Genomic DNA, 16,594 nt, shown 5'->3' on the forward strand with positions numbered 1-16,594 from the left:
TAAACTTAAGGTTCAGTTTAGTGATTTTTAAGATCACATGAGATCTTAGGTTTTGAACCTAAGATCAACATCTTAAGATCACCTCCAATGATTTTTAACTTCTCAAAACCTAAAAATCAACATCTTTAGATCACCCAAAGGATTTTTTATTTTTATTTTTTGTAATAACTTGGTATTTGCAGGCTGTGACTACACACATCCAACAAGAAAATAGTTTTTTTTTTTTAATAGAAATAATATAATATGCTGCTAACCTTCCATAGACCCATGCACAAATAAGGCCCTTGACACAAGAAAATAGAGTATATGCATAACCTTATCTCAAATAAATAAATAAATGGCATGACCAATAATATTTAAAGAATCAAAGATTAAGGTGCTGTTTGATATGATAGTTTAAGTAATATTTTCTAACTTTTAAATAATATTATACTTATTTTCACATATTTTTTTCATCCACGTATATTTTCAAAAAATACAATCAATATTATTGGATCAATCTTACCAAACGCCTTAATCGGCTAATATATATTTTTTCTTTTAAACATAAAGTATCAATTTTAGTCTGGTCAAGACAATTGAAACAAGAATGGTGTGAGGATTGACTCCAATCTATCTGATCAGACAAGCTACAAAATTAGCAAAGCTATAAGCTCAAAGAGAGAGACAGTAAACTAACTTCAGATAACAACAACATCACCAACATGGTCTCACCACTCAGCTTATCCTTTTTCACCTTCTTCCTCTTCCTCTTTCTCTCTCATCCCCAAGCCCAAGCCCAATCCCAATCGGATCCCCAAAGCCCAACAAATGACCCACCAACAATCTGCATCATCGGCAGCGGCATCGGCGGCTCCTCCGTGGCCCACTTCCTCCGCCTCTACTCCTCCTCCTCCTCAAACTCAAACCCGTTCTCAATCCACATCTTTGAGAGAAACGGCCTCGTAGGTGGCCGCATGGCCACTGTCAACGTGAGCGGCCAGACTTTCGAAGCCGGAGCCTCAATTCTCCATCCGAAGAATTACCACGCTGTGAATTACACCGAGCTGTTGGGTCTCAAAAACAAGAACCCTCCTTCTTCTTCCACTTCCGATTCCTTCTCTCTCGGCATCTGGGACGGTCAAAAGTTCGTTTTCAAGACACTCAGTTTCAGTTCCAAGATTCCCTTCGTCGACAAGATTGTCTCGCTCGCCAACTCGCTTCTCATGTTCTTGCGCTACGGCTTCTCGCTCCTCAAAATGCAAACCTTCGTCGAGGTATGCCTTTTGTTTTCAGCTCTAGTTTCTGTCTCGGTCTCTGTCTCTGTTTTTTAACTTTTGTTTTAGTCTTATGCCCACATGTTTTACTACATTTTTCTTTATGGGTAATTATAGCTTTACTTTGTACTAGAAAAACATCGTACACATTTGCAAAAAACTATGCTCAATATTGTACCACATTTGTTACTCTATAATGTGAATCTTAATTAGCTAGTGTAAATTAATTAAGACTTTTCCTTTCTTTTTTGTAACTCTAGACTTGTTGTTTGTTTTGGTCTTAAATAGATTTGTTTTAGGAAGGGAAATTGATAAAATACTATAAATTTTTACTGCATAACCTTTACATACATGTGGCAAAGATATGATTGGTGGATTTTGAAAACGTAAGAAATGAATGTATGAATTACTTTTTTTTGTGATTGGTGTCGCATTGAATTTTTAGTAGAGTTTATAGTATCCTAGCATTAGTTCGTGATGTTTGAAGTGATCGCTTTTAGTTCCTTAAATGACATGGCCAAACTAAAAACTATAATGATCATTTTAAACTTCAGATGCTAAAATCACTCCGGAGGTAAAGTTTAGGGACAATGTTTATTTTATTAAAATGCTTATGTTGATTAAAAAGTTTGTCCATTTGTTGGTATCTCTTTAAAGTGCTTTTATTGCTCTATGTTTGAAGAAGAATAGGCTTCTCTCTCTCATTGTTGATCTAAATTCTATTTTTTTTGGTGTAGGGTACTATGAATAACTTCTTGAAGTACTATGAAAGGTTTGAATCCAGACCCGTTTTTGAGACAGTAGATGAGATGCTTAAATGGGCAGGTTTGTACAACCTCACCACCCGGACTCTACAAGAGGAGTTGATTGATGTTGGGTTGTCCCCCTTGCTAATAAAAGAGCTTGTCACTGTAAGAACTTGGGACTGTTTTCAATGTTTCTTTCAATAATCATCTTTACTTTTTGCATATTGGTTGATTGAGTGCAGATACAACAGAACTACTTTTTTGCTACTGATTTGGAAGGTTGAGTATGGTTATGCTTCTGGGTTGTTTTGGATTTCTTAAATGCTTGCATACAGATTGAGAGATCTATAAAATGATAAAATGATTTGTTATGACTTATGAAACATAAATGGACCAGTGAATATATTTACTGGTTGAGTATAGTTGAAATGAAGATTTTGAGATGGATGACTTAAGAAACAAGAAATTCTAACATCTTAATTAAGTGAAATTGGTAAGAATTTTAATCTGCCTGCATATACTGTTAGATAGTTAAATTGTTTTTAGACATATGTGAAGAATACTGGTTGGGATAGTGATTATGGTGAGATGGTCGCATATGGGTTTGAGATACTATAGTTGGGACGGGACACTTATATATGCACCTTGAGCTATTAAAAGAAAAATTCAAGAAGAAGCCGTTTGCCAATACTAAAGACCTAACTGTAGAAATTCACATAGATTTGGGAATTCACAACCTCATATAAAGCATGAAAATGTGGAAGGCTGCTTGCCCTATTGAAATTTCCCAGCTTCAAGTTTAAACATCACTTCCTTTCCATTGGCTTTTGCTGTTTGCAAGAAACATTCTGGTCTAATGGGTGACGATGAGACAAATGTCTACTGTTGCATTTGGTTTGAGTTAGGACATGCTATATACTTTCCTTAGCAGCTTTTATTGCAATTCTTCAAATTAGCAGTAGTTATCTTCAATCTTTTGTCTTTTCAGTTCTTAACTAGTGAATATCTGAGGAGAAGCATCCTTCATCAGTTTTTCAGTATTAGTATCTTACTTATTCTCAGTATAATGGAAGATGATGTAATTTTGATCTGTTGAAATATAGAATTGACCTGGAACTGGATCATTTAAAAAAAAAAAAAAAAAAAAATTTAAAAAATCATCATAATTAAAATTCTGTTGATTTATGCAGGTCATCACAAGAATCAATTATGGCCAAAGTGCCTCTATCAGTGGACTTGCTGGTGCAGTTTCATTGGCAGGATCTGGTGGAGGATTGTGGGCTATTGAAGGAGGGAATTGGCAGATGGCTGCTGGACTCATTAATCGTTCTGATGCTGCATTGCACCTCCATGAAGAAATAGATTCTGTCTCTTATCTTGGAGAATATTATGAACTGAACTCCACGAAAGGAAATAGTTACAAATGTGAAGTTGCAGTGGTTGCCACTCCTCTGGATGAGTTGAATATTCAGTTTACTCCTCCAATTTCAATTCCTAATAGAAAATTACAGCACACACATGCAACTTTTGTGAGAGGCCTTTTAAATCCAGTAAGTACCCTAGCAACTGTTAATACCATGTATCAGACTTTGTGTGTGTGAGTGTGTGTGCACGTGTGTGCGCATAGTCTGTACTTTATTTTCCTTTTTCTCAAATCTTGATGTGTTGGTATGTCAAGGGATATTTTGGCCTGGATGCTGTATCAGAAATCCCAGAACTGGTGGCCACTCTAGAGGATCCTGACCTTCCATTCACAAGCATTTCAGTTCTCAAGAAAAATGATGAGAAAGATTTTACTTACAAGATATTCTCCCGGGAACCCATGGCAGATATCTTACTGGATAGCTTCTTTAGGTAATATTTTAAATTCACAATATATATATATATATAATTTTTTTTTTCTTCTTCTGTTTTTGTTTCCTTTTCTTTCTTCTTCTGTCTCTATTTTCTATCTTTTGGGATTAGATTTTTGAGACTATTTACTGTATGGGAAGTTGATTTTTATCGATGTCCTTGTGATCCGCTACAGAAGTTACTCACTTGCACCTAGCATGGTTGCTGCTAAAATCAGTAATTATGTGGGATCTGGGTTAATGTCTTGATACCTAATTAAGATGTGGGAAGTTGATTTCTGTCAGTTTGCTCACTTCTAGTTGGCAAGGCAGTAATAAAATAGGTGTAGTTGACAAGTTAAATGAATTTGATTTTCACCATTTATTGATTTTCACCATCATTGAACTATGAATGAATTAAATGCTGAACCGTTGAATGCTTGGATACTAATTGCTGTTTATTGCTGCTACTGTCAGTGTGCGGCAGGAGACCATTCGAATTGATTGGGGTGCTTACCCTCATTACAATGCTCCTGAAGAATTTGCACCATTTATCTTGGATGATCGGAATTTGTACTATGTGAATGCTTTTGAGAATGCAGCTAGCACAATGGAGACAAGTGCCGTTGCAGCCGAGAATATAGCTCGACTAATCCTGTCAAGGTTTTTTAGCCAAGTACTCTTGATCTCATCTAACCTGGGCTCAAATTCTGATGGAGAGATTTTGCATGTGGATCTGTGAATTTTGTATGTAGGCATACATTTTAAGTGAAATATTTTCAGATTCTAGTTAAGACCATGATGTAACATTTTGTACCATGTGATTCATGAAAACAAATCAAAGAATGTACAAACGCATACCAAGTAAAGTAAGTAATGTACGTCTGGCAAAGAAATTTGTATGGGATATTGTTGTATAATATATGATTTTATGGGTTGGTGCTAACCTATATCTATATATTAATATTTAAAAAATATAAAAGTTGAAATGTAATATTTATTGTTGCTATCTTGATCCAAATCTTAAGATTCTAAGATCCTACATTCCTAAAACGTCTTGGATCTCACCAGGATCTCTACTAAAGTAAAGATCTCAATCCAGATTTGATAGGATCTTGATCTCGTAGCAATACTAAAGATTCGGTACTATTAAGAAAAAAAAAATTGTTTATTTCGGGCCTCCAAGTGGAGCTCAAAGGCCCTAAATTGATAACAAAATAGTAATAAACAGATCAGCCCAGTGGTCCTAGCCCAAATTGATTATAAAAAAAGCAAAAAATAAAACCGAAGGCTCACGTTAGTCGTTAAGTTAACCTAATAAACAAAATCACAAAAGACAAAAGAGACTACTAGAGAGTAGAAGGAGAGTGCGAGAAATTGAGAAATCTAACGGTCACACCATTGTGAGAGACCATCAATGACAAAGGTGATTTTTATTTTTATTTTGTAATTCTTCTAACAATAACGAGAATGTTGTATATAATAATCAATTGTACTTTGAGGAACCCATCCAAGATAACCAAAACTTTGGTCTTGATGATTGAGTGTGTTTGTATTGTTGTTTGAAACATTGTTATTTGCTTTGTGTTGTTTATGTGAGACATTAGGTATTGACATTGTTATTTGCTCTGTGTTATTTATGTGAAACATTATGTATACTTTTGAGTTGTTTAACTTAGAACTTAGTATTTGTGAGTTGTAACTTTTGAACTTTGAACTTTGTTTATGTATTTGTAATTTAGTACTTTGTCTCTTAATAGTAATTTCACTTATTTGTATCAATTTTTTTTTTCAATGTTTCTTCAATATATATTATGAATTATAATTATAGGTTTTTTTAGTATATTTTTTTGAATCGGAAAGTAAGATCTTACTATCTTTGTGTCGATCCTACGATATGATCCCTGAATCCTCTCACCGGTCTTATAATATGATCCTTGAACCCTCTCACTGATCCCAAGTAAGATCTCGATCTTGACAACCTTCCTCCTGTTGAGATATATTAGTATAGCATTTCAGTTCATTCAGTCTACTTTGGTTCATTCAATTTATTTTTGACTAATTAGACTATAAATTGATTCTTTTTGTAATTGTCTATTTAGTTTTAGGCTTAAAAATTCAATATTTTTTCTTAAATTTTAGGTTGAAAAGTATGAAATTTTATTTTATTTGGGGCAAATTCTTTAGTTTTTAGGTTTAAAAATAAAAACAAATAGACATTAGAAATTAGACATATGGGCCCTAAAAAAGTAATAAAAATATTAATATTCAAAAGAAAACCTTAAAATTCAAGTTTCAATAATATAGACAATATATTTATATTTGGAAAGAAAAAAATTGCTATGATTCTAAACTTATATCATAATTTAAACTTTTTCTCAAAAAAAAAAAAAAAAAAAAAAACCTATGTAACATGTTACATGTGTTCTACAAAATGATAGTGTATATATTTTTTAATATTCTTGGATATATTCAAATTAGTTAACCAATTAAATTATTTTTTTTTTATAAAAAAAATCTTTTAATTGCATTTTCTCAATTTATATCAAACAATATTATAATTATATGATTCAAATCTTTTTATTAAATTAAAATTTTCATATATATATATATATATATATGACGCATTTTAGAATTGAGAATTCCTTTTTATTAACATGAGTCTAGCCAAATACAAGTTTTGAGTCATTGAAGGGGCAGACAAAAATGTAGAGGAAAATCCTACAACACAATCTATAGATCATTATACACTTTGTGACGCTAATTTGTTCCACATTTCCGTATTATCTTGAACAGTGACATATACAGGTTATAACAGCATGGATCTGAACTTTATATTTAATAGATGAAAAGGCATATAAACAATTTTCTCTGCTTTCCAGCATAAAAATTACATCCCTGAGCTTGTATTCAACCTCTATATCTGGAGAGTCGCGGCCCCTCGCAATGAACTACTGCAACTTGAGAAACAAGAAATCCATTTTATCTGCACCAAGATGTACAAGCCAATTTCCCGTCATCAGTTCCCTCAACTGCTTTTGTTCCATTGACAGACATGGAGCTCTGATCAGATTCCCCAACACCATCTCCAGTAGAGGATCTTTGAATGGATCTTGCTCCATCTCCAAAAGATGAGCTTTGCATCCCATCTTGACCAATGGAGCTTGGAACAGATTCTTTTGGTTCTTGCTCAACAGACAATACTCTTTATATTATCCACCAAGTCGTCATAGTCCAAATTCCGCAATATTTCTGGAAGTGAGAAACCACTGCCCTCCACACGCTTAGTTCCCATTTCAATGTCAATTTTCTCCTCTGAGCTTATAAAAGATTCCCCATTGTTTGGAGTCACAGATGCCACCACCATATGTTCTTGCTCCTTAACAAATGATCGGAATTTATTCATTGAAGGGGGGGATCTTAGAGAAAAAAACTTCTCTGAGGTTTCCCATCATTCCCTCGTCATATGGATTCTCCTTCTTATCATATCAGTAGCGGAAGTTCTCATAAGTTGTCTGGTTTGTGCAAATCAGATAGTGAGATAGAAATGGAAAATTGTAAGGCTTCCAACAAACCAGACAGCTATGAAGCAGTACACTACGAGAATATCCGATGGGATGTCATGCGACACAGCATTCCAAAAACGGCCTTTCTTTTGAAGAATGTTGGTCAAAGAAAATGCAAACACTTGAATGCACAAGATGGTTGAAGTTGATATGAATATGAAGAAGAACCGACAGTTACGTAATCTAAGGCATTGCCCAACCCATGGACAGTGATGATCAAATCTCTGGACACAATTGTTGCAGATGGAACAATGAGAAGTACGTGGCGGGCAATAGAGCATACGAGTGTCACAGTACTTCACTTTTACTGAGTGACCATTCACAATCACATCTTTTGTCCGGGGTAGTTTCAAGTGAGGTGTTCTCCCATTAACCCACACCATCGCTGGGGTAGTTACATCAAATGCTTCATCTGATTCAGGAGGACTTAAATTTCGAGGACTATTCCAGGATCTCTACTAGAGGTCAAGAAGAGAAATGCTAAATCCAAAACAGTGATGAATAAACCCACAATCAATACAAAATAACAAAGAAGGTTATCGTTGTTCTTCATATCCTTGATTTTAAGACAAATCTTTATAGAAAAAGTAATTGCAGGGACGGCAATAAGGAGTGTGGACAGAAACAGGGATGCCACATCAGGCCCAAAGATTAATCTCCCACCACAGAAAAATTTATTACTTCCCTTCCAAACTTTGTACAGCCGTCTGGGTTTATCATTGGGGTCCATACTGTTACTAGAAGAAGAAAAACCCAGATTAGAATTTCTAATCAAAACCACAACAGAAGCCTCTCTTATCACAACCCCACTTTCTACTCCTCACTATTCAATGCATATATCACACCAAAACCCACAAAAATCTTCACACAAAACCAAAAAAATTCCCATCATTTGGGTACACGATGCATGTGAAAGTGAACTGGAAGTTGAAAAATCCAGGTGAGAGAGAGAGAGAGAAAAGAGGTTGTTGGATCAAAAGAAAAACCAGCTGCCTCTCTGCTCGCCCAAAAAGCTTTTAATTTTTGTTTTCTCAGATCGATTATACCAACAAAGAAAGATGCTATCTTTCTGTCTCTCTCTCTCTCTCTCTCTCTCTCTATTCAGTTTCTTAATTATTGGGAAGTTAGCTTCGTTTCAATAAAAATTAGGAAGATAAAAAAACATGATTGATTTAGGGGCATCCCATTTGAACATTCTTATAGTATATGGCTGTACCAGATAGGAATCTTTATCATCTTAAGACACCAACCAGTCTTAGTTTTACCATGGTGGCATTGAAAACATAGAAGTTAAGATTCCCCAGTAGTAAAATGCATCATATCCTGTCGTGTGATGATGTTCTATCATTAACCCATCTATTCATTTTTTTTTCCCGGTATTTGATTGTCGTATCAACTCCTTCCCTCTTCGTGTAGTTGCTAAACAGGGGTGGCGATTGAGCACCCAGGAAAATTCTTTGTTTTATAAGGTGTTCAAGGCGAAGTTTTTTCCTGACTGCTCTATTATGGAATGTGATACGGCAGATAAGGGTTCGTACGCTTGGAAAAGTCTCTGTCAAGCAAGACAAGTTATAAACTTAGGCACGGTTTGGAGAGTTGGTAATGGGCAGTCAATCCAGATAAGAAGGGATAGATGGTTATACCCCTTGAAGCTAGAGTTTGTGAATTAATTAATGCCGACACACGAAGACTGAATTCCTCCCCCAAAGGATTTTTTATTTTTATATTTTTGTAATAACTTGGTATTTGCAGGGCTGAGAGTCTGAGACTACACACATCCAACAAGAAAATAGTTTTTTTTAATAGAAATAATATAATAGGCTGCTAACCTTCCCTAGGTCCATGCACAAACATAGTTTTTTAATGGTGTGAGGATTGACTCCAAACTATCAGATCAGACAAGCTACAAAATAAGCAAAGCTATAAGCTCAAAGACACACAGAGTAACTAACTTCAGATAACAACAACAACATGGTCTCGCCACTCAGCTTATCCTTCTTCACCTTCTTCCTCTTCCTCTTTCTCTCTCATCCCCAAGCCCAAGCCCAATCCCAATCCCAATCGGATCCCCAAAGCCCAACAAATGACCCACCAACAGTCTGCATCATCGGCAGCGGCATCAGCGGCTCCTCCGTGGCCCACTTCCTCCGCCTCTACTCCTCCTCCTCCTCCTCCTCAAACTCAAACCCGTTCTCAATCCACATCTTCGAGAGAAACGGCGTCGTAGGTGGCCGCATGGCCACGGTCAACGTGAGCGGCCAGACTTTCGAAGCCGGAGCCTCAATTCTCCACCCAAAGAATTACTACGCCGTGAATTACACCCAACTGTTGGGTCTCAAAAACAAGGACCCTCCTTCCGATTCCTTCTCTCTCGGCATCTGGGACGGTCAAAAGTTCGTTTTCAAGACACACAGTTTCAGTTCCAACATTCCCTTTGTCGACAAGATTGTCTCGCTCGCGAACCCGCTTCTCATGTTGGTGCGCTACGGCTTCTCGATCCTCAAAATGCAAACCTTCGTCGAGGTACGCCCCTTGTTTTTAGCACTAGTTTCCGTCTCTGTCTGTCTCTCTGTCCCTGTTTTTTAACTTTTGTGCTGTGTGTTTAGTTTGGGGTGAAAACAGGTAGGATGAAAAATAGAGAGAAGAAAATGCAATAGAAAATGCTGTTTTTTACTGTTTGGTGAGAAAATGATATTACCTAGTTTACTTTCTTGGGCCCACATTTTTGATCCGGGAAGAAAATGTGGAGAGAAAAGTGCTATGAAAGCACTTTTACACAAACATCCCGTTTCTCTCTCCTTTCATAGTTACAATCACAACGGTTACAAACACAACAACGGCTACAAACACAACAACCTTTCTTTCAAACATCTCTAAATTCAAGAATAATCAGATTATCAGGATACAAACTCAAAAACACAATTTTAAAATTAATCAAATCATAACAATAAAAGCAAAGGAAAAAAAAAAGAAAAAAGACAAAAGACAGAAGCCATCTGACCTATCTAGACTGTGTTGGGGACGAAGATGAGCGATGGCTCCAGGCTGGGCCAACTTCTTTGGGACGAAGATGACCTATCTGGACTGCGTTGGGGACGAATGTTCTGGAATCAAGTATAAAAAAAAAACAAAAAAAACAAAAAACAAAGAGAGGGAGCTAGAGAAAAAAAAGAGAGAATGAGAGCTGCTTGCTAGTGCTAGAACGTTCTTAAATGAGGGAGAAAAAGAAAATAAAAGAAGGGGGGATAGAGATAGGACAACGTGGAGGAGAAAAACAAGGAAAAAAGAAAAAAGAAAATGAAAAAGAAAAATGTATGGATGAAATGAGAGAAAGGAGAAATAATATAAAGAATAAAAAATCCTAATTGAGAAATGTTACCGCAATATTTTCACAATAAATTTTAAGTTACAGATTGTTATTAGTTAATATTGGTGAGTAAAAAAATAATTTCAGTGGTGGGTTCAAATTAGAACCAATAACAACTTTCCATATAAATTTTGTTGTGAAAGTATTGCGAAAAATGTTGTAGACGTAATATTTCTCATTGAAAAATATAATTGTTGGTAAATTTTATATTATTTAAGAGTACAAATAAATTTATTTCTTACCTATTATATAACAAGGGTATAATAGTCAATTTATATAAACTACATTTTCTATCCTCTCACTTTTCTTTTCAACTAAACAAAAGAGTTTTCAATTCTTCCACTTTTCAATCCTTCTAACCAAACACACACGAGGGAAAATTAAGTATTTTCTATCCTCCCACTAATTAGTCTTATGCCCACATGTTTTACTACATTTTTCTTTCTGGGTAATTATAGGTTTACTTTGTACTAGAAAAACATCCTACACATTTCCAAAAAAATATGTTCAATATTGTACACATTTGTTAATCTATAACGTAAATCTTAATTAGCTAGTACAATGTAAATTAAGACTTTTCCTTTCTTTTTATCACTTGCCATAGTTTTTTTTTTACCTACCAATAACAACTTGCCATCTCGGCAATTATGAGATTTTTTGTAGCTCTAGACTTGTTGTTTGTTTTGGTCTTAAATAGATTTGTTTTAGGAAGGGAAAATGATAAAATACTATAAATTTTTACTGCATAACCTTTACATATATCTGGCAAAGATATGATTGGTGGATTTTGAAAACATAAGAAATGGATGTATGAATTACTTTTTTTTGTGATTGGTGTCACTTGACTTTTTAGTAGAATTTATAGTATCCTAGCATTAGTTCATGATGTTTGAAGTGATCGACATGGCCAAACTAAAAACTATAATGATCATTTTAAACTTCAGATACTAAAATCACTCCGGAGGTAAAGTTTAGGGACAGTGTTTATTTTATTAAAATGCTTATGTTGATTAAAAAGTTTGTCCATTTGTTGGTATCTCTTTAAAGTGCTTTTATTGCTCTATGTTTGAAGAAGAATAAGCTTCTCTCTCTCATCGTTTATCTAAATTCTATATTTTGTGGTGTAGGGTACTGTGAATAACTTCTTGAAGTACTATGAAAGGTTTGAATCCAGACCCGTTTTTGAGACAGTAGATGAGATGCTTAAATGGGCAGGTTTGTACAACCTCACCACCCAGACTCTACAAGAGGAGTTGATTGATGTTGGGTTGTCTCCCTTGTTGATAAAAGAGCTTGTCACTGTAAGAACTTGGGACTGTTTTACTTCAATGTTTCTTTCAATAACCATCTTTACTTTTTGCATATTGGTTGATTGAGTGCAGATACAACAGAACTACTTTTTTGGCACCTGATTTGGAAAGTTGAGTATGGTTATGCTTCTGGGTTGTTTTGGATTTCTTAAATGCTTGCATACAGATCGAGAGAACTATAAAATGATAAAATGATTTGTTATGACTTATGAAACATGAATGGACCAGTGAATATATTTACTCGTTGAGTATAGTTGAAATGAAGATTTTGAGATGGTTGACTTAAGAAACAAGAAATTCTAACATCTTAATTGAGTGAAATTGGTAAGACTTTTAATCTGCCTGCATATACTGTTGGATAGTTAAATTGTCTTTAGACATATGTGAAGGATACTGGTTGGGATAGTGATTAAGGTGAGATGGTCGCATATGGGTTTGAGATACTATAGTTGGGATGGGACACTTATATATGCACCTTGAGCTATTAAAAGAAAAATTCAAGAAGAAGCCGTTTGCCAATACTAAAGACCTAACTGTAGAAATTCACATAGATTTGGGAATTCACAACCTCATATAAAGCATGAAAATGTGGAAGGCTGCTTGCCCTATTGAAATTTCCCAGCTTCAAGTTTAAACATCACTTCCTTTCCATTGGCTTTTGCTGTTTGCAAGAAACATTCTGGTCTAATGGGTGACGATGAGACAAATGTCTACTGTTGCATTTGGTTTGAGTTAGGACATGCTATATACTTTCCTTAGCAGCTTTATTGCAATTCTTCAAATTAGCAGTAGTTATCTTCAATCTTTTGTCTTTTCAGTTCTTAACTAGTGAATATCTGAGGAGAAGCATCCTTCATCAGCTTTTCAGTATTAGTATCTTACTTAGTATGATGGAAGATGATGTAATTTTGATCTGTTGAAATATATAATTGACCTGGAACTGGATCATTTTTTTTAAAAATAATTTTTCAAGATTCATCATAATTAAAATTCTGTTGATTTATGCAGGTCATCACAAGAGTCAATTATGGCCAAAGTGCCTCTATCAGTGGACTTGCTGGTGCAGTTTCATTGGCAGGATCTGGTAGAGGAGTGTGGGCTATTGAAGGAGGGAATTGGCAGATGGCTGCTGGACTCATTAATCGTTCTGATGCTGCAGTGCACCTCCATGAAGAAATAGATTCTGTCTCTTATCTTGGAGAATATTATGAACTCAACTCCACAAAAGGAAATAGTTACAAATGTGAAGTTGCAGTGGTTGCCACTCCTCTGGATGAGTTGAATATTCAGTTTACTCCTCCAATTTCAATTCCTAAGAGAAAATTACAGCACACACATGCAACTTTTGTTAGGGGCCTTTTAAATCCGGTAAGTAACCTAGCAACTGTTAATACCTATATGTCAGACTTTGTGTGTGTGTGTGCGCGCATAGTCCATACTTTATTTTCCTTTTTCTCAAATCTTTATGTGTTGTTATGTCAAGGGATATTTTGGCCTGGATGCTGTATCAGAAATCCCAAAACTTGTGGCCACTCTAGAGGATCCTGACCTTCCGTTCACAAGCATTTCAGTTCTCAAGAAACATGATGAGAAAGATTTTACTTACAAGATATTCTCCCGGGAACCCATGGCAGATATCTTACTGGATAGCTTCTTTAGGTAATATTTTAAATTCACTATATATATATATATATCTCTTTTTTTTCTTCTTCTGTTTTTGTTTCCTTTCTTTCTTCTTCTGTCTCTGTTTTCTTTCTTTTGGGATTGGATTTTAGTTACAATTTACTGTATGGGAAGTTGATTTTTAATTTTTATCGATGTCCTTGTGATCTGCTACAGAAGTTACTCACTTGCACCGTTCAAGGTTGCTGCTAAAATCAGTAATTATGCGGGATCTGGGTTAATGTCTTGATACCTAATTAAGACGTGGGAGGTTGATTATAAAAAAAAAGTTGATTTCTGTCAGTTTGCTTACTTCTAGTTGGCAAGGCAGTAATAAAATAGGTGTAGTTGACAAGTTAAATGAATTTGATTTTCACCATTTATTGATTATCACCATCATTGAACTATAAATGAACTAAATGCTGAACCCTTGAATGCTTAGATACTAATTTCTGTTTATTGCTGCTACTGTCAGTGTGCGGCAGGAGACCATTCGAATTGATTGGGGTGCTTACCCTCATTACAATGCTCCTGAAGAATTTGCACCATTTATCTTGGATGATCGGAATTTGTACTATGTGAATGCTTTTGAGAATGCAGCTAGCACAGTGGAGACAAGTGCCATTGCAGCCGAGAATATAGCTCGACTAATCCTATCAAGATTTTTTAGCCAATTACTCTTGATCTCATCTAACTTGGGCTCAAATTCTGATGGAGAGATTTTGCATGTGGATCTGTAAATTTTGTATGTAGGCATACATTTTAAGTGAAACATTTTCAGATTCTAGTTAAGACCATGATGTAATATTTTGTACCATGTGATTCATGAAAACAAATCAAAGAATGCAAAATAAGTAATGTACGTCTGGCAAAGTAACTTGTATGGGATGTTGTATTTATAGTTTGTTTGAAATGTGACGAAAAGTTTAGCTTATTTGAGTTTTTAGTTTTTTTTTTTTTTTTGGTACTATTCATGGGTCTCATTGTACTATTCAGCTAGCTTTTAACATTTTTTTTCCCTACATTTTTAGCAAAAAGTTTTCAATTTCAGTTAAATAAGTTGTTCCCAAATAGATCCACATATATGATTTTATGGTTTGGTGCTAATCTATTTCTATATAATAATATTTAAAAGTTGAAGTGTAACATTTATTGTTGCTTTTGTTCATGGTTATTAGTATATCAATCCTTATCTTTAGATCTTAAGATTTTAAGATCTTACATTCCTAAAACGTCTTGGATTTCACTAGAATCTTTACTAAAGTAAAATCTGTGTGGGATCTCAATTCGGATCTTATTGGATCTCGATCCCATAGCAATACTAAAGATCTTGTGTTATAAAGGAAAATTCAAAAAAAAATTTGGTTAATTTCAGGCCTTTAAATGGAGCTCAAAGCTCCAAACTGATGAAAAAAAATATAACAAATAGATCAGCCCAGTGGCCCTAACCCAAATTGATTACAATAAATATATATATATATATATATATATAAAAAGCAAAAAATAAACCTAAGGTTCATGTCAGTTTTCACCTTAACCTAATAAACAAAATCACAAAAGATAGAAGAGACTACTAGAGAGTAGAAGGAGAGTGCGAGAAACTGAGAAATTCAACGGTGACACCTCTGTGAGAGAGACCATCGATAACGAAAGTGATTTTTTATTTATTTATTCTTTTCTAATTCTGCTAATAATGATGAGAATGTTGTTTATAATGATCAACCGTATTTTGAAGAACCTATCCAAGATAACCAAAACTTTGGTCTTGATGATTGAGTGTGTTTGTGGTGTTGTTTGAAACATTGTTATTTGCTTTGTGTTGTTTATGTGAGACATTAGGTATTGACAATTTGACATTGCTATTTGCTTTGAGTTATTTATGTGAAACATTATGTATACTTGTTGTTTAACTTAGAAGTTAGTATTTGTGAGTTTTAACTTTTGAATTTTGAACTTTGTTTATGTATTTGTAATTTAGTACTTTATCTCTTATTAGTAATTTCACTAATTTGTATAAAAAATTTATTTTTTTTCAATGTTTCTCTAATATATATTATGAATTACAATTGTAGGTTTTTTTTAGTATATTTTTTTAATCGGAATGTACGATCTTACGATTCTTGTGTTGATCCTACGATATGATCCCCCAACCCTTTCATCGATCCTACAATATAATCCCCAAACCTTCTCATTGATTTTGAGTAGGATCTCGATCCTAATAAGCTTCTTCCTATTGAGCCAAATTAGCGTAACATTTCTGTTCATTTAGTCTATTATAGACTAATAGAACCTTAAATTGATTCTTTTTATAGTTGCCTTTTCAGTTTTAGGCTTAAAAATTCAATATTTTTTTCTTTAATTTTAGGTTGAAAAGTATGAAATTTTATTTTATTTGGGCGAAATTCTTTAGTTTTGGGTTTAAAAATATAAACAAAATAGACATTAGAAATTAGAGATATGGGCCCTAAAAAGGTAATAAAATTTTTTAATATTCAAAAGAAAACCTTAAAATTGAAGTTTCAATAATATAGGCAATATAATAATTTAAAATTTTTCTCAAAAAAAATTTAAACTTAATTTAACATGTTACATGTGTTTTACAGAATGAGAGTGTATATATTTTTTAATATTCTTGGATATATTCAAATTAGTTAACCGATTATGATATTTTTTTTATAAAAAAAGTTCTTTTAATAACATTTTCACAATTTAACATTAGTTGCAAACTCACACAATGCGTGGGAAAATGTAATGCAATTATTTTATAAGAATATAATGTAAATTTTATAAGTTAAATAGTGCATGTGTTGTAATGTGTTTTGCATTCAACAACAACAACAAAGTGATAATGTGAT

General features: G+C 34.2%; 1 protein-coding gene and 1 pseudogene across 6 annotated transcripts; one reads left to right on the plus strand and one right to left on the minus strand.

The window, feature by feature from the left end:
• Positions 1 to 564: 564 nt before the first annotated feature.
• LOC126704447 (farnesylcysteine lyase) lies at positions 565 to 14,673 on the plus strand. Of its 6 annotated transcripts, none has more exons than XM_050403478.1 (6): positions 566 to 948; positions 9,628 to 9,923; positions 11,895 to 12,068; positions 13,086 to 13,445; positions 13,561 to 13,736; positions 14,215 to 14,673. In XM_050403478.1, the coding sequence occupies exons 1-6, from the start codon at positions 705 to 707 to the stop codon at positions 14,477 to 14,479; spliced, it is 1,515 nt and encodes a 504-aa protein (XP_050259435.1). In that variant the 5' UTR covers positions 566 to 704; the 3' UTR covers positions 14,480 to 14,673. The 6 variants fall into 6 exon arrangements, with proteins under 6 accessions (XP_050259433.1, XP_050259435.1, XP_050259434.1 ...); XM_050403477.1 differs by having other exon boundaries at positions 566 to 878; positions 9,552 to 9,923; XM_050403475.1 differs by having other exon boundaries at positions 566 to 736; positions 9,404 to 9,923.
• On the minus strand, positions 6,506 to 8,519 carry LOC126704449 (probable protein S-acyltransferase 4; annotated as a pseudogene).
• Positions 14,674 to 16,594: the final 1,921 nt, after the last annotated feature.

The sequence above is a fragment of the Quercus robur genome, chromosome 10, assembly GCF_932294415.1.
Source record: "Quercus robur chromosome 10, dhQueRobu3.1, whole genome shotgun sequence".
NCBI lineage: Eukaryota > Viridiplantae > Streptophyta > Magnoliopsida > Fagales > Fagaceae > Quercus > Quercus robur.